The following is a 20050-nucleotide window of genomic DNA, read 5'->3' as shown; positions in this document are numbered from 1 at the left end:
CGCATTCTATTACAATTGCAAATAATGGAGGATAAAAAATTCACGAGAGCTAAAAATATCCTGGAGGTTATCAAAAGCTCAACTCGAGTCTCAATAAACGCCATGGATGAAACAATTTATGTTGACAATGTACCAACCGGTCTCAAAGCAGCATCGTTTTTGTATGATATACAACAGCAAACTAAAATACTACACAACCCTGCTTACATAATGATTTTATCCGCTCTCGAACTTACCGAAGAGTCTGTTATTAACAAGTATGCCAAACACGCGGTTCAGTCAAAGATTAAAGAACAGGCCCAACGAAGAACCAAAAGTCCAACCAAATCTCCGTCAACATCGGGCAAAACAAAAACCCTCGACAGTAGTAAGCCATCATCAAGTTCAAAACAAACCAAACGACTCAAAACAAGAAAGAAAGCCACCACGGAAAGAGTCAAAGAAAGAGAGAAAGACGAAGACGACACTGAATCGTACGGTACGCCCTATAGCGATTCAGATTCTTCAACGTCAGAAAAGACGGAGACGAAAAGTAAAAGATGGGAAACCTACAACAACTGAGGAAAAACTTTTGAAAAAGAGTTACACAGATAAAGGTCCAGCATTGTTCGGTAGTGTTAAAACTTTGAAGGCTACAACGGTCATACCAAGACAAAAAGTTGAACATTTTTTACATACAGAACCATCTTTACAAAATACCGAACAGTTCGCCGCAAAATAGCTCGGCTTAAAGTGATAGTTTATGACATAAACGAAATATGGTCAATCGATTTGGCATATGTTGATAAACTAGCAAAATACAACAAAGATATCAAATATCTTTTAGTTGCAGTAGATTGCATGTCCCGTTATCTTTGCGTGCAGCCACTGAAATCAAAGTATGCCACAACAACTGCAGAAGCGTTCAATCAAATGATAAAGACAGAGAAACCGAAAAAAGTCTGGGTAGATAAAGGCACCGAGTTCAAGGGGTCATTCAAAACTTTATGTGAGAAAAAGGGTATGAAGACATACAAAACAGAGAGTGAAAAGAAGTCCGCTTTCGCCGAGAGGAACATTCGATCACTAAAAAGTTTGATTTATAAGTATCTGGAGGACAAATGGACCTACTCTTACATCGATAAGCTTCAAGAGTTTGTCAACACAATAAATTCGAGAACAAACCGCGTCATCAAATTAGCCCCCAATAAAGTGACAAAAAAGGATGTTCCACGTCTAATTTCATTAAGAGCGGAACAATCATTGAAACTAGTTCGCCGACCAAAGCTCTACGTTGGCGATTTTGTGAGAATAGCAAAAATTGACATCCCTTTTCGAAAAGATTATAAACAATCCTTCACTGGCGAAGTTTTTGAAATATTTGACATACCAACAAGGAACCCACCGACTTATAATCTTATCGACGCTGATAGAGAACCAATAGAGGGTAAATTTTATGAGCCCGAACTAATCAGAGTATTGGAAAAGGAAGGGTCAAGCTAAACAATGTCTAGCAACTTTGAAGGTGACAAAGATTCCTTTAGTATTACATTGGTGTCATCAGCCTCAATGAATATCTTCATTGACAACTCACTCGCGAGTTTTAAAAACCTGCTGAGTGAAGATATCGATCTGCAAGGCGAATGGAGAGTTGCATTGTCAGAAATAACGTTTCCCACTCATTTTAACAATGTAACAGATACTAAAATAGTGTACTATAAAAAAGACAAAGTTAGAGCAAGTCTTAAAGTGGCAAAAGATAAAATATCTAGACCATATGATGGAGAGAAAATTGAAATAACAAGGGTGAATATGGCGAAATCGGGAAATTATTCAACGAAATCAATCGGAAGGTTGATCTTGATAATTTCACTTATAGCATCGACCCCATTACCAAACATCTTTCAATTTGGATGCATTATTGGGAAGGCATTACCTTTGAGAGCCCACAAATTCCTAGTATTTTGGGTTTCAAAGGTATAAGAGATGGAACGGGCTACCATATCGGCTATAAAGAATCCAGTCATATCCATAGCACTCTCACATCGCAAAACTTCATTTCCGACTACCCTGTCGATATCTCTGCTGGAACCCAAATGATGTTTATCTACTTGGATATAATCCATTATCAGATTGTGGGTGACACCAAAGCACCGTTGCTCAGAGTCATTGATACTAATCGACGAGTGAAAAACGGTTACGTGTGCAGCATTGAACCAAATCATCGCAAAGTTTTTAGCAACTTAGATTATAAAAAACTCCTCGTGAATAACATCCAGAGCATTGCAGTAAACCTACGAACAGAAACCGGTAGACTTGTACCATTTGCGGGAGGAGGAGGAAAAATTGTTTTGACTTTAAAATTTCAAAAGTTTTCTGATTAAGATTATGGAGGCATACTATCATAATCAAGCGACCATGCCTCACTTCTCAGGACATTACAGACAGCGGGGTAGTGGCTTCGGTACTCTGGCTATGGGTATTGGACGAGTAGCACTTCCGTTAGCTCTGAAATTTATAGTACCAGCTGCAAAACGTATTGGAAAAGAATAACTTGTTCAAGCAGCACCCGAATTAATAGACATAGCAACCAGGAAGAAAACGCCCAAACAAGCCTTGAAAAACACAGTAAAAAACACAATCAAAAAACAAGTTGGAGCTGGACGCAGTAAGTCCCATATGAGCAGAAAACGGAAGAGAGCAACAACAACAACAACAACAACAACAAGAAAAAGAAAAACAAAAGCTCTCATTCCACAGAAACGAACCCCACTGAGAAGTCGGTCCAACTTTTTCACCAAAGTACGAAATGATTTCTAATTTATTGCCAACTGAAGCAACTCACAGCTCATTAGATTTATTTGAAAAGCCCCCTCTACTCGTTACATTTGAAAATGCGTTCACTCAAAAAATTGGTCCATCTTATTCACCTGATGGTCCTATGCTCGAATTCGAAGTTTTAGGAGATAGAAACAACTTTATCGATCTTCAACGAACTCGCTTGGAGATTGTAGCACGCGTTGTTCAAAATAATGGTAATGTCCTGCGAACTCATGCTACAGAGGCAGCACAACGAGACACCCCATATTTGGTTAACAATCCACTTTCATCTTTATTTTCCGAATGCACAATGTCCTTGAATGGAGAAAAAATTTCAACAACCAATGCCAATTTTGCCCATAAGAGTTTCATTGAGATCGAATTTTCACATGGTAATGATGCAAAGAAAACATGGCTTGCTTGTCAAGGTTATTATTATGAAGATAATCCATCAGGTATTGATGGTGCCAATGGGCGAGCTGAAGATGTCGCTGAACGTAAACGAATCGTAGCTGCATCAACCGAATTCCGTTTATTTGGTAAAATTGCTTGTGATTTTTTATCATGTGACAAACATCTTATCAGCGGTGTTACAATAAGAATTTCTCTGAGACGATCTCCTAATGACTTTGTTATCATGTCTGAGCATAGAGATAAACATTACCGTGTTGAAATCACTGAGGCTAACCTATATGTGCGCAAAATGACAGTAACCAATTTTGTGCTATCGTCGATAGAAAAAACTCTGTTGAAAACACCCGCAATATACAATTATATTGATGTTTTACCGAGAACTTTTTTGGCCACAACTGGTGTGCAAAGCTGGCGACAAGAAGACGTTTTTGCCAAAGAGCCAGTTCGTCGAATGATTTTAGCAATGAGCTCGAATACAGCATACCTGGGAACTAACCGAACAAACCCGTTTCATTATCAAAAATTTCAGCTGAATGAAATCATTGTTTACCGAAACGGTCTGCCCATTGCAGGAACTCCTGTGTCAACGACTGATAACAAAAGAATATACTATAACACATTGGAAGCTCTAGACTTTGTTTTCAACAATAGTCATGGAATCAGTTTGGCTAATTATCATAATCATTATATTATGGCATTTGATCTCACATCTACTCAGGAGGCTTCACATGACTTTATTCATCCTGAATTGACCAATTGCACCATTTCAGTAGAACTGAAGTTTGATGCACCGCTGGGGGAAAATGTAGAGTTACTTTTCATGGGAGAGCGTGCATCAACAGTTTACTTGCGTTCCGATAGAAAAATAGCTAAAAACACTCTAATGAGTTGACTCGGTGAAAAAAATGGACAATTTACAGATTACTGAGCTTATTCACCGATGCAAGCATTTGAAACATCGATTTTGTGGCATTTTTTCCGCTAACTTAGCATTTAATACGATATTGAAACGTGACAATACTTTCATGATAGTGAACGCATCAAACTCAGACCAGCCAGGAACTCATTGGTTACTGTTTGCTCAAGCTGGTGGTCAAATCTTTTTTGCAGATCCTCTTGGACGAAGCCTACACAACTATCCACATGTATACAAAAATATGAGACGTTCTATCCATGAGGGAAACCAAATACTGATGAATAAGCCAATCCAATCAGCTAACTCGGTCTTGTGCGGACTTTATTGTATTTATGTTGCTCATGTTATAATTTCATCTAAATTTCCTATAGGTTTCAAGGTTAATGACCATGACATGATGCGTTTTGCTAAACATATGATGTTATAACTTTGTGATACTGATGCATTTCTTTAATGATTTATCATTTATTTTTAAGAAAAAAACATGTTTTATGGTTGCTAGAACACTTGCCTCTGGCGTTATCGCAGGCTCTAAAAACCGTTTTCAGAGTTTAAATTTTTTTTCCATTATAAATTTAACAAACAAAGTATTTGAATCAATCTCTAAACAACCATAACCACTCAAAATGATATCAATAATTTTAGAAAACTCGGCGGCATTATCACCATTCAAAATATTAATGAAGCGTTCAATTGTTACATTAGTGATTAAATCAGTTTGAGTTTGAATGGATCGAGTTTGTGAAGCAAAGCAAACTTGTGGCAATCTTCTTCGTAGAGAAGCACCACCAATGTCAGTTGAGTTGTTAATAGAATTGTTGTAGTTGACAGCAATTTTTAATTTTTCCATCAGGGGTCCCGATAGGTGAAGTTTACTGCAACCCAATATTAGATGCTTGAAAGATGAGAGTAGACAAGGTACAACGAAAGTGGTTGAGGTCATCTTTTTCACTACGTCGACACAATCCATGGTTACTTCGATGAGAACATGGATGTGGGGATGGTCATTGTCGAGCAATTGGGCGCAAGACTCGTTCTGAATTGAGTGGGTTGCAAATGCAAAATTTGTGTTTAGAGGGAGTTGTGAGGCGTCCAGTTCGTTGTTCAGAATAAAAAATTTAAAATTCTTTCGAAATTTTTTTTAAAAATTCAGGCGACTGCTCATACATTGCTTCAACCATTCTGCTGGTTAAATCAAATTATTCAAACGTTTTTTTTTTCTGTTTCAGGCAACTCTACACTTTTTATTATTCGAGTATTCATCATCCGCATCGTTTTCATCGCCACTTTCAGCACATTCTTTTTTGGGAGGGACTAATCGTTTTGAAAGGTATCGTCTTTTATGATGTTTATCATTTACAGCTGAGGAGGATGAGGAGGAGGAGGAAGAAGATGAAGTCTTTTCACCAGTTTGTTTTTAAACCAATTTTTTAACCTTTGAATAATTATCTGCCAAACAATCAAATTCTCTTGTCGTTAAGGTCACTGCTTGATAACATTTAAATACACCATCTTCATTCTTTTTATATAACTTAACTGTGATATATGTACCCGTTTTGTCAAAAGTTTTCGTTCCAACCCGTACAATGCGTTTTTCTCCCGAAGATATATCTTGAAAATCATCGTAAAAGTCTGTATCATTTTCTAGCGACGAGTACATAGTGGTGGTGGTAACGGTAGTGACTTATGGTTCAACTGTTTTATGATACAATGAAATGAATAATGAATTGGATAGAAGATAAACAAATATCTGTGGATTTACTTTTATGGCGCCCCTTCAGCCTATAGAGGGAGAATTTAATTAGTTTTTGCAATTGGATTTGTATAAGATAAAAGCGTGTTTATTGCATCTGTCATTTCTGACTGGAAAGCACTTGAATGGGTCATAAATCTCAGTTAATGTTACATGTCGGCATACATGTACTCACTTTGAAGTGGAGACCTTTAAAGCCCCTCGTCCGGGGACATAAAAAAAGCGTCATGCACTCTATTTGAAGTAGAGATAGCATTAGCTTGCATCTATCTGGCAAATTCCCGTTTTAGCTCATAAATTTCAACGTTTTTACCCTGGCGGCATGCATGTTATCTCTTTGAAGTGTAAATTTTTTGTCATTTTGTGCTTAGGGTATCATAAAAAGGCGCCATGCTGTTTCTTTGAAGTATAGATTTTCAAAGCGTTCACATTTCTACTTTAATTGCAAAAGCCCTGAAAACATATTAAAATTTCACAAAACCAGATTTATGGTAATTGGCTAAATCTTAGACCACCAGCAATAAAAAACTAAAAGTGGTAGGTCAAACTAAATCTACTCACTTTTTTATTTATTCAATCTCTCAAAATCAATCAATACAAAATTTTCAACGATGGCAACTCCACTGCAAATCATTTCAATTAATTCTCTTGAAAGAGCTATATTATACCAAACTTATACCAGAGATTCTATCGTAGTGGTTCAACAGGAACGGAAAATGCGTCATCGAAAAACAAGTCCTTTCAACGATCTTGATCCAGGAAGCAGAGAATTCGATGAATGGGTCACTAAAAACCTTATGATGTTACCCAACTATTTGCTAGATCAAATTGATATTCTCATACAAAACGGAAAACAGATCTACAAGAGTTGCTGTGTGACTGAATCGTATCCTGCGCTGAAGCGCACAGATATTCAAGACCCTACTTGCCTTGATCGTTCACCGAGAAAAATACTGTTTAACTACGATTGCCAATCGATCCCCTTTTACGAAAATCAGGAAGGATCCATTAGAGATTCAGCAGAGCGAGAAAGCTACTGGAACATTGAGTCGATTGAATCACCAGATTCAACAGAGAAAAAAGATGAGGACCAGCAGACGCCCAAAACCCCAATAAAACCGGATATTTTTTCAATCACTCAACAACAGCAGCAGCATACTTCTTCTACTTCTTCTTCCGGCAGTCAAAGTCCCACTGCACCAAACTTAGTGGCTGAGACGCCTCCTATCAATGCTTGCTTTGCGCCGAAAAAACGCAAACTGCAATTTAGAGAACTCTGAAAACTCAAAAAAAAACTTTGTTTCCACCGAGAGTGCACCAGTTTGGGGGTTTATTATTTAGTTTGATAAGTTTTTATTATTGTGGCTGAATCTTTGTTTACGTTTTGCTTATGAATTTTTTTCTAATTTAAAGTTTGCTTTGTGATTTTCAATCAATAGAAAGGAAATAAAAACAACAGAAAAAATTAATAGAAAAAAAATCAAAATAACTTTAAAAAGTCGGCATAAAAGTCTAAAAGTATAAATTTTGATAAATTTCTCGTCAAATCCAACTTAATTATATCAGTTTTTTTTAATGCTCATTTCGAAAAATTAAAAAAATAATAAACTGAATACTCTTCCTAAGATTTTATCTAATGATGTTGAAACAAAAAACATAAAAATGTTTTTGTTATGTTTTTTCATAATAGTTTTCAAAATATAAATATTAACACAGAAAAAGATAAAGAGAGAGAGAGAGAGAGAACTGACGATCCATAAACCCCATTATTATCCCTTTTGGGATATAGCTTTTTCAAAAGAAAGCTATTTATGGATGGGTACAGCAATTCTGCCGGTTAATCAACCATAGTTACTTTTGGCTCTTTACACTCTGTTTTTGTTTTTTTTTTCTCTCTCTCTCTAATATGTCTACAGCCTGGTGGGGTTAGCCAGGACTCTTAGGAGTAGACTTTAGAGAGTGTATGAGCCAGTATGAAGCATTATATATATTAAAATTACATGTCTATAACAGATTTCACGTTTAATAATACTCATTTTCAGGTTAAAATGGTTAAAAAATTCAAAATATGTTTTCTTTCTCGATTTTTCAACATGGGTTACAACCCTGTCCAATAAATCACGACAAATTGATTGCACCAGGTTTCATTGGATTTGGAGACAAAAAAGTTTTTATTGTAATTTTTGTTTTTTTTTCACTACAAGAATATGTACTAAAAATGAAACATCTCAAATTTTTGACCCGACATTACAGTGGGGCAAGCGTTTCAGAGGTTCCTAATGAATAGCACTGCCGGGTAGTTATTGCCTGCTGTACCAAACGGCCCTGCATCAATCTTTTGATGAACTATATGTGAAATTTGTCATAGAATACTAATTTATTTGAGAAATGAACAAAATTCTCAACTACCCTTTATCATTTTTGTCAGGTATGTTTGACTTGACTTGATTGGTGGGTCTTCCTTGCTTGACTTGATTGGTGGGTTACCATTTTGGTTGAAACAAAAAAACTTGGCAAAAAAATTCAAATATATTTTCAATATTTTGTCAAGTTGACTAAACAGGGAAGTTGATAATAGCAGTGGGTGTTAACATTCACACACTTTAGGTAAAAGAAATATCATTCCCGGGTTGATCCCGTCATGGAATTGTCAGCTACTCTAACCACAAGTATTTATGCTGTTTAATACAGTTGAGTCATTTACCCAATATCGAATTGACAGTCATATAAAACCATATAAAGCCCCAAAACTACAATCACTTCAAAGCCACTGTTGATTTTATGCTTCACCCACGTAATTGAGTTTAATTAATTGAGTCTTGATCCAAATTTTGTTTTTGAAAAACTTTTCACTTCTCGCTTTTGCTTTGTCAAAATCAGCTTTGGTAAAACTTGAAAAATTTCTTGAAAAGAATTCTTCTTTCCTGAACACTCAATCTTGAACCAACAATGCCTAACTCAAGTGGAAAACAGACACCAGTCATTTGTTCGAGCTGCTCGAAAGTCTTTAGTTCACCAAGGAACTTGAGACGACATGAACAAAATATCCATAAGATATTCGCAGCCCCACCGCCACCAACTAAATGTGACGAATGTCGCGAATCCTTCAGCTCGCTGGCAGAAGCTAGGGAACATGTCGAGCTAGCTCACAACGTCTCAACTGATAGTCTTTGTATCTACTGTCATACAATCTTCCTCTCGGTTGAGAAGTTCCGGCAACATATGTCGAAAAACCATCAACTACCCATTTGGACTCCCGGAAATGAGGTGGGAACATCATCTGCTCCAACTGAATCTGCGTTTAGGGGAAAGTTAAGACGATACGAGTTGAGCGTTAAGGAGGATGAATTGGATCTGATGAATGTAATCATGCGAAACAAAGAGGAAATTGATGCGTTGATAGACGAAAGAGTGCAGGAAGGACCCTGTAAATTTCAACTGCATGTGGACGTGAGTATGATTAAGTTCTCGAGCGATACAAACGAAACTGGTGACGGGGAGTTACGCCACGAGAAGACAATGTTATATCTGAATTCTAAGATCAATGTCTTCTTAAATGGAATCGAGAAAGAGACATATTTGGAAATGATTGAGCATATGGTCAATGCCATCAACACGTTCGCTTCTCACGGTAGCGGTTGGGTTGTGGAGCGCATTGAAAAGCTGGCTGTAAGTTTTGCAACATTTTCTCCTATTCGTGCTGGCTCATACATTGACCTTCCCGATTCATTGAAACCGGTGAAACAGAGTTTCACCAACATTAAAACGAGAAACGATCAGAAGTGCTTTCTATACTGCTTTGTGGCCGCGTACCATGATCGATATTCAGAGACCACAACTGCTCTTTATCCTGCTGCCCAAAGCTACCAACAACGAAACAAACTGAAAAATTACAAGCTCTCCCAAGAACATGTTGTGAAAATTGAAGGCTGGTACGAGATGCCAATGGGACTATATGATATTGACCGATTTGAACAACTTAACAACTGTCAAGTCAATGTATTCCGGTGAGCATTGATTTTTTTTGACAAAACATTTGTTTCATCATGTATAACACATTACGTTCATCCAGAAACCCGAGCACTCAATTGTTTGTTTTCATTAGGTACAAAGAAGGTGAATTGCTACCTTTGAGAGTGTCCAGCAAATACTCAAGTGATCTATGTGTTGACCTACTACTACTCAGCAACGGACAGACTCATCATTATGTGCTGATCACTGATTTGATGAGGGTTGTGGAGTATGTGCGTGGAAAACTACACCGAGACCGAAACCAAATTTGCCGCAAATGCTTTCATACATGTTCATCCATCGATACACTACAAAGGCACCAGGAAATGTGCTACCAAGACGAGGGAGTGGTAATCACTATGCCAAAACCGGGAAAGGACAGTCATCGTTTCAAAAATTTAACTGCCCGCTGGTATGTACCGAGAGTTATTTACTTTGAGCTCGAATCGCTACTACTACCCGTATACGGACCGCAACCCGACCCCGAAAAATCTAGCACCCAAACACTAGAGATTCATCAACCATGCGGTTACGCTCTGGCCATTGTTGAATTTGGGAAGCGTGAAGTTTTAAAGTTTGAACTGAAGAGAGGAGAAAATGTTATGAAGGAATTGATTGCCTCGCTCGAATCTTTGGCGAAACAAATATACCTCGAAAAACGAAAATATTACACGTTCACTGGCACACCAAGTTGCACGCGTGAAGAAGCGCACACTTGTTGGATATGTGAAACAGAATTTGCTGACAATGACCAAGTTGTACTTGATCACTGTCACTATACCAACAAGTTCTTGGGGTGGGCGCATAACGAATGCAATATCAATCGAAAAACGGCGAACTATATACCCGTAATAGCGCATAACTTGTCAAACTATGATCTGCATTTCATTATAAAAGCGCTCTCAAACAGTAACCCCGAAAACACTTACTCAGTGATCCCTTCCACTGAGGAGAAGTATATATCACTCACTATGTCGGTCTATATCAAATCATACACCGATAAAAACGGAAAACTCAAAAAAGTGTATGAAAATCTACGTTTCATAGACTCCTATAAATTCATGCTGTCCCCCCTTTCAAAACTCGTCGAATACTTGCCGGAAGAAAAATTTTTCCTACTGGAAAATTACTTTGAAGAACTTGGTTACTCATCAGAACAGATAGCATTGCTAAAACAAAAAGGTTTCTACCCGTATTCATACTTTAGTAGTTTTGAAATGTTTCGAGAAACCCGACTGCCACCTAGAAAAATGTGGAGCAACACTTTACAGGGAGGGGAAATAAGTGTTTCGAAAAATCAGTACAACCATGCCATTAAAGTTTTCGCCGAAATGAAATGCGCATCACTAGGCGAGTACCATGATGTATACCTAGCAACGGACGTACTACTACTCGCTTCAGTATTCGAAGCCTTTCGTGAAGTTTGTTACGAAACGTACGGATTAGATTGTGCATGCTACTTCACGGCTAGTAACCTCTCGGGCGATGCATTCTTAAAAGTCTGCAATGCAGACCTCAAGTTACTTACTGAAAGGGAGCATTTGAACATGGTTCAAAAAATGATACGGGGAGGGATGTCATCGATATATGCACGCCGTTTTTTTAAAGCCAACAACAAATACCTCGAAGACTACAATCCTGAAGAGCCCTCTAGCTATCTATTGAATATAGACGCTAACAATTTATACGGGGGTATTATGAAACACTGTCCCCTTCCCATCAAAGATTTCTCAATAGTTGAGGAAAGTCTCGAATATATTTTGCAAACCGACGATAAATCTGAGTGGGGATACATTTTGGAAATGGATCTCAGTATACCTGAAGAACTTCAAGATTACTTTGCAGACTACCCGCTAGCCCCCTCACGTGAAGTTATCGGCACGGATAAACTAAGTAATGAGCAAATACAGATGTTAGGGGAGATGGGGGTCACGTCGCTACCAAAGGTACCAAAACTGGTTCAAACATTAGATCCAAAGGAAGGCTACGTTCTGCACTACCTCACATTAAAACTCTACATAGAACTAGGCTTAAGAGTTACCAAATTGATTAAGGTCTTAAAATTTCGTCAAGGTAGATGGATGGAGCCCTTTGTCGATTTAAACACTCAATTGAGAATGTCAGCGCGCAACAAATTTGAAGAGAACTTTTACAAGCTCATCGTAAATTCAGCATTCGGTAAAACTATGGAATCAAAACTAGGACGCAAAAAACTAGAAATTATTAGAAATGAAAGAGAATTGCTTCAAAAAACAGCTTTGAGCACGATGAAAAGCTTCCAGATAATCGACGAGGAAGTTGCTACTGTTTGTTTTGCTGTAACGAGTATTTTGTGGGACAAACCCATGATAATTGGTGCAAGTATTTTGGATTTGTCGAAAAGATTCATGTTTTACTTTCATTATCGGCAAATGAAAGCAAGCATGAACCTTGAGCTGCTATACAGTGACACAGATTCGTTTATTTATGCGATAAAAACCGAAGACGTTTACGCAGATCTGCAAAAACTGACCGATAGTTTCGATTTTTCCAACTACGCAAGCGATCACTTCTTATTCAGCAATGTGAATAAGAAGGTTGTATTGAAATTTAAGGACGAGGCGGCGGGAAAAATCATTGCAGAATTAATCGCGTTGAAACCAAAGCTCTACTCGTTGAAATATGCAGGTTAGTATTTAAAAAAAGCACCTCTCCAAGCCCCCTCCATTTCTTTACATTAAGGGTTCCCTTCATTGGGGTTTTGGATCTTTTTGGTACCAAATTTATAACTTTTGTTGATCCCTGTCAATTTAATTAGACATAACTAGTCCTGAGAGGCTCTGATTCTTCATTTAAAAACTTAAAATGAAGAACCATTCATCATTTAAAATGTTTTAAACAAATACTCACCACAAACGCACTTTTGTAACTTTTGACGTGAACAAATTTAAAATTTTGACATGGAATGATTTTTTGATAATGACACGATTTGGAATTTTTATGATTTGGAATGAATTAAGATATTTAAACTTTTTGGAATTGAAAAAATTGGAATGTTATTAGATATTGAGTCTTCAAAATATTCAAATTTGGGAACCGTTTTCGTTATTAATACTAGAACTGGGCTTGCGAATTTTTATGGGCTTACAAAGCTAAAATATGTTTATGGGCTAATCTTTGTTCTTCATTTAGATTCAACTAGCAAAAGGAGTGCAAAAGGAGTAGTACAACACTCCCAGCAGCAACTTACACACCAGAAGTTCAGGGAAACATTACTGAGTGGAAAAACCCTTCGTATATACAACTACTCAATAAAATCGAAAGCCCATACCAACATAACCATAGCGCAGAACCGAATTGCCCTTTCACCCTTCGATAGTAAGCGGTTCTTACTATTCGACGGGATAGCTACATTGCCCTTTGGACACAGGTCTACAGAAGAAAATGTGTTCTTCGAGGCCATTGCGGAAGAAAGCGAGTGGGCAAACTCACAGTTGACAAATACCCCGACTTATAGCAGCGAAAACAGCGAAAGCTGGCAATCGCCGGAATTCCGGGTCCCAGATTGGGGCTTTCTTCAAGAAAGCTATACGGAGGAAGAGCTTCAAGAAGAAAGCGCAGCTAGCAGTTCAAGAGACCCTCCGCCTATCAATAATCCATTCATTCTAACAGAAGCGTCTGTTCGTTCTAGTCAGAAAAAAAGGAGAAAACTTGATCAATAAAATTTTTCACTTGAAAATGTCGGCTAAATTGCCTTGTTACTTGGAATTACGGCTGTACATTTGTAAATATAAAACATTCAGCAAACATTGTTTTAAGTTAAATAGACCGGTGCAAAAGAGACTGGTAATTGCAACTTACCCTTGAAGCAGGAGCGAAGGATTGCGTATTTAGTTTCCCAAAGTAAGCTAATAATAAGGCTAAAAAAAATCAAAATGGTGCAAGTCGAAATTAAGGGAGACTTGGAAATAAGTTTGAAAATGAAATAAGAAAGAGAAACGAACAATAATTACCAAAAATTTTTAAAAGGAAGTATGAATGGTACTTTATGTAAACTCATATTATATGAACGAAAAGGATTAGCTTTTAGATAAAAATAAGCTAAAAAACCGCAGCTGGATATACCCATACTTATTTAGTGGTGGGAAAGTTTAGAAGGGATTAAATTTAACCACCGCGCGAAAATGAATACCAAAGTATTTTGTCTGTCGGGTGTCCTAGGAGAGGGGTCTTTTTATTTCGGGCAGGGTACTTTGGGGTCTTTAAAAAAGATGGGTCCTTTTGGACCCTACTTTTGGTAGAACCCCAAAGACCCCTACCGTCGAAAAGACCCCCCCCCCCCCTCAAGGACACACGGCGGATTACAATACTACTCAAATATGAAAATAAGAAACCATCCAAAGCAAATTATAAGATTGCTTTTAACTTTTTCGAGTTTTTTCATGGTGTTAGTGAGAAGGAACTGAATTGGTAAATGATTCATAAGAGTCAGTTATAAATATTTTACAAACTTTAGCTTTTAATGAAAGCAGAAGATTTCAAATGCAAATTCAGTGTGATATTTCAAATATCAAAATTTATCTCAAAAACGAAAAACTCCAGCGAGTTTTTCTGGGCATTTTGAAAAATTTTGTTGTGCGATACAACTGACCAAATTGAGATTCAGAATTTAGATACAGCTACTTCATATAAATGTCTGGGTCTATATAGTGGATAATAGTCTGGGTCTATATAAATGTCTGGGTCTATATAGTGGATAATAGTTGATAATCAATTGAACTACCCAAACCGTATTGACCATTTAAAAATATAATAAAATAGATCAAACTATTAAAATCTCAAACAGTTTCCAACGAAAAAATACTGCTTGAAATTAACAATGTTTAATCAAACTTTTTTTTTCTAATAACTCCCATGGTACAGCTCTGAAAAATGTGTTAGAATAGCTGGACAAAAAATCAAATATTCTTATCGCCGTTTTGAAAGTTTGATAGCGTTTATGAAAGTTTGATAGCGTTTCTCAAATATGATGTATATACTATATCATATCACGGTAAAAGGGATGCACTAAAACGAGACTAAAGTTTTAGGCAGAGGGCAAACGCAAGGAAAAATTAGAAGAAATTAATTATTAATAATCTTAACTTGATTAAATGAAAATTAACAGTCAGAAAATCTTGAGAACGTTGGTAGTGAAAAAGCACATGATAAAATAGAGTAATAGGACGAAACACTAAATTTGTTTAATATCTTTAATAAATTTGTTATCAACATTGTCTACGCAGTAAGGAACTTGAAGAAGGATAGCCGGTTGCTGAGGAAGTAGCGCATACTGTTCCGACCACATTCATAAACACAGCGAAGCGGTTTCAGATCACTTGCGATACATAACAAACCAGACACAATCTAGGTCGAACTAGGTAGAACTAGGTAGAATAAAAAAAAACTAGGTCTGCCAAAATTTTTGTATGTCTCGAAAGAAGTTCATTCTAGGTAAATATGCCAAGCAAAAAGTTTGAACAATAAATTAGCAAAAGAACAAAACTTACGAAGCGCTATCAAAGCCTACAAATTTTGAGCACACATCAGTTAAGGTGAAAATAAAAGAATTTGTAAAAAAAACTCAAGTCCCCTTCAAACTACAAAATTGCATATAGCAAAAGCAAGATCCGCGATATGTCAACTAAGCCGACAAACTTTGAGCAGACAAACCAAAGTCCGGCAACTCATTTTTTACCGGAAAAAAACTTTAATTTCATACATACTCAAACAAACAACGTCCGACAGGAACTCGAACCCCAAACCTTAGGGTCCAAAGACAAGCATGTCACTTCTAGGCCAAATGGAAACAGGCCTGGAAGGTGTTAACGTTCATTAATCAACCATTTAAGAAAATAAAGTAAGATTTGTAAGAAAAATTGCTCACGGGGAAGAAAGTCCCGATTGCAAGACACTTACGTTCACAAGTGTAATCAATCAAGCCATTAAATGCTTAAGTGAATTCCTAAGAATTTTTGCGGGGGGCTAGTTCACAATTACACGACACTGTGCGTGGTGTGATGAAAGAAACATTTTCGCCAAAAACGAAAAATCACATTTTTGCCATTTTCATGAAAAACAAAATCAAACTATCTTCTTCCAGATGATACTGTAAAACGGGGAAAAACAAGGATAGCCGGAATTTCCCTAGCCAAATATGAAAATAGGAAACCATCCAAAGCAAATTATAAGATTGCTTTTAACTTTTTCGAGTTTTTTCATGGTGTTAGTGAGAAGGAACTGAAATGGTAAATGATTCATAAGAATCAGTTATAAATATTTTACAAACTTTAGCTTTTAATGAAAGCAGAAGATTTCAAATGCAAATTCAGTGTGATATTTCAAATATCAGTATTTATCTCAAAAACGAAAAACTCCAGCGAGTTTTTCTGGGCATTTTGAAAAATTTTGTTGTGCGATACAACTGACCAAATTGAGATTCAGAATTTAGATACAGTTACTTCATATAAATGTCTGGGTCTATATAGTGGATAATAGTCTGGGTCTATATAAATGTCTGGGTCTATATAGTGGATAATAGTTGATAATCAATTGAACTACCCAAACCGTATTGACCATTTAAAAATATAATAAAATAGATCAAACTATTAAAATCTCAAACAGTTTCCAACGAAAAAATACTGCTTGAAATTAACAATGTTTAATCAAACTTTTTTTTCAAAAAACTCCCATGGTACAGCTCTGAAAACAGTGTTAGAATAGCTGGACAAAAAATCAAATATTCTTATCGCCGTTTTGAAAGTTTGATAGCGTTTATGAAAGTTTGATAGCGTTTCTCAAATGTGATGTATATACTATATCATATCACGGTAAAAGGGATGCACTAAAACGAGACTAAAGTTTTAGGCAGAGGGCAAACGCAAGGAAAAATTAGAAGAAATTAATTATTAATAATTTTAACTTGATTAAATGAAAATTATAAGTCAGAAAATCTTGAAAACGTTGGTAGTGAAAAAGCACATGATAAATAAGAGTAATAGGACGAAACACTAAATTTGTTTAATTTCTTTAATAAATTTGTTATCAACATTGTCTACGCAGTAAGGAACTTGAAGAAGGATAGCCGGTTGCTGAGGAAGTAGCGCATACTGTTCCGACCACATTCATAAACACAGCGAAGCGGTTTCAGATCACTTGCGATACATAACAAACCAGACATAATCTAGGTCGAACTAGGTAGAATAAAAAAAAACTAGGTCTGCCAAAATTTTTGTATGTCTCGAAAGAAGTTCATTCTAGGTAAATATGCCAGGCAAAAAATTTGAACAATAAATTAGCAAAAGAACAAAACTTGCGAAGCGCTAACAAAGCCTACAAATTTTGAGCACACATCAGTTAAGGTGAAAATAAAAGAATTTGTAAAAAAAACTCAAGTCCCCTTCAAACTACAAAATTGCATATAGCAAAAGCAAGATCCACGATATGTCAACTAAGCCGACAAACTTTGAGCAGACAAACCAAAGTCCGGCAACTCGTTTTTGACCGGAAAAAAACTTTAATTTCATACATACTCAAACAAACAACGTCCGACAGGAACTCGAACCCCAAACCTTAGGGTGCAAAGACAAGCATGTCACTTCTAGGCCAAATGGAAACAGGCCTGGAAGGTGTTAACGTTCATTAATCAACCATTTAAGAAAATAAAGTAAGATTTGTAAGAAAAACTGCTCACGGGGAAGAAAGTCCCGATTGCAAGACACTTACGTTCACAAGTGTAATCAATCAAGCCATTAAATGCTTAAGTGAATTCCTAAGAATTTTTACGGGGGGGGGGGGCTAGTTCACGATTACACGACACTGTGCGTGGTGTGATGAAAGAAACATTTTCGTCAAAAACGAAAAACGTGTTTTTGTTCCGACCATTGAATATGGGGAGGAACTTTGGACTCGCGCGTGCGTGTCAGTTTTTTAACGCAAAAATAGATACCACAAAAAATAATTGGAAAGGTTCGTGTGATATATCAGTGATTAAACTGACATTGAAAAGTTCTCCCAGTGTCGAGAAAAACAATTTTGAAATTTTTAAGTTTCACTCTAAATTCGAGCGGGTAAAGCGATCCAGAAATTAGACCTTAACACTCAAGCTAAGAAAACTTGATTTAACCACAAAGACAAGTACTTTGCGATTCGTAGACAAACATTTAAACTAATTTAGCGCTAACTAGACAAAAAAAAAATTACAATTTTTTTGTTGTTCATTTTTGATAAAAATGGTGTCGATAATGCCTAATTCGTAAAATTTTCACACGTTTGTATAGTTTTTTTGTCACACATCGTACAAACAAAAATTTCAATTCGGAAAAATACCTTCAGGAGTTTCTTTATGAATATGTTCGGAACATTATGTGCTACTTGCACAGCAACAGGCTATCTTAGTATCGCCAAGGAAGCACTAAACTGAGCTTCCGATGCTAGTTTTTCACTGAGTAAAACTAAGTATTTTATTAACACAGAGGCGAACCTTCGTTTCGCAAACGCTTGCGAGAATGCGACAAAAAGCAGCTCTATAAAGTGCAATAATAAAAATGAGAAATTAACAAAAATTCGTCTGCCAATGGAGATTCGAACCTACCATCTGGTGATTAAGAGTGTCACACATTAACCACTCAGCCACGGAAGCTTAATAGGCTCCAAACACTAGCGTCACAAATAAGGCAGAGAACAGGTGCTATGCAACTTCCAATGCTACATAGAAACTTTCAAATAAGTGAACACTTTTATTTGCGAGTTGGGTTAGAAAAAAAGAAGGTTCGTAATAACACACTAAGCTGATCACAGGTGTAATCAAATGCAAACTTAATTACTCAAATGAAAAAGTTAAACAGATTTTCATTCAAATGAAAAAATTAAACTTTTCAATATCGTTCGAATCACGATTAAATTAATTAAATAATTTTCATGGCTCGACCTATTCCGATGATTTTGTGTAGCTTCTGGTTATGCGTGGAAAAAGCTAAAACACACCTGAAGACAAAATTACAACCCATTTTTAATGGTTGGAACAAAAAATACTTTAAGAAAAATTGAAATTTATCACTGAAAAAAAATATATTTAAGATTGTAATTTATCAATAATACGTTTATTGAGAAGACACACGGCACGTTTATTTTATTTCTTTGCTTTTTTGTTTTTTGCTCGCTCTTGTTTTTTAGCAACATTCTTGATGTTTTGCAAGCCTTTGATTCGAAACGTTTGAGAACTAAAATCCGGAAAACTAATTGCTCTGATTCATTTGTTCATGGATTATGTACATTATCTAATAACTCCTCGGACAATGGTCAATATAATTTTCAGAACATGACCAAAAACATTTTCAATTTTCTCATTTTTTTATCTCCTAATTCAGAAGTATGTTTATTACAGCGGAGTCGAATAAATTCCATGTGTACGACACACAAGCGGAAAACATCACCAGCGTCATTAAGCACTCTACCGAGCCGCTAATGAACACAACCATCCATTCGATGTCAATCGACCAATCAGATTTCAGGACAGCTCTATGCCTGTCGTCCACGGGGCCGAAATGTTACCTTAGCCTAATAGACACAACAACCGGCAAAACAATAACTAGAAACATGTTGACTTCGGAAATCGCAATTGGATTGGCAAATCAGACCAGCAAAATAGGACTGAATTCAACAAATAAGCATAGGCTGATCACTTTGGAAATATCTAATCCGAGAGATGGTACGAAAAAGTTCGTGTTCGCCAGTAACTCGGCAACGGAGGATCATCTGAACAAAATCAAACTGGATGTTCCGAATGAGTTCAAGACTGCAAATTTGATTTCAGCTCAGTTCTCTCCTCTTTTCAGTGAGATTTCAAAGTCAACACGACCTGTGGATCTGGTTGCTTAAGATTACTAAACTGAAACGCAAAAAAAATATTAGTTTAACCTAACCATTAGCTATCATGAGCTTGAAAATGTCTAATAAACTTATCATGGAAGCCTCGTTTTGTAAAGTTATCGGTTATAACGACTTCAAAAAAAGTATAGCCAACGAAAATTTGGAAATGTTTCAATGAGCTCAAAAAAAATGAAAACTTTAAAAAAAAACATATCTCGATGAAGTTCCCTAAATTTGAAGAATACTGTATGACCAACATTTTTTTATAA

At 36.5% G+C, this 20050-nt stretch overlaps 1 protein-coding gene across 1 annotated transcript in view; it reads left to right on the top strand.

Moving 5' to 3' along the window:
- The window catches only part of LOC134841129 (uncharacterized), a 70371-nt gene extending 50515 nt beyond the window's left edge, over positions 1-19856 (top strand). Inside the window, exon 27 of the mRNA XM_063856918.1 lies at positions 19297-19856. Within this exon, the coding sequence (XP_063712988.1) occupies positions 19297-19790 (494 nt within the window). The 3' untranslated portion in view covers positions 19791-19856. The remainder of the gene's footprint in view (positions 1-19296) is intronic.
- Positions 19857-20050: the final 194 nt, after the last annotated feature.

Source organism: Symsagittifera roscoffensis, chromosome 3, assembly GCF_963678635.1.
Source record: "Symsagittifera roscoffensis chromosome 3, txSymRosc1.1, whole genome shotgun sequence".
In the NCBI taxonomy this organism is placed as follows: Eukaryota; Metazoa; Xenacoelomorpha; order Acoela; family Convolutidae; genus Symsagittifera; species Symsagittifera roscoffensis.
Note: the sequence above shows the minus strand (reverse complement) of the source record. Positions and strands in the feature narration are given on the sequence as shown.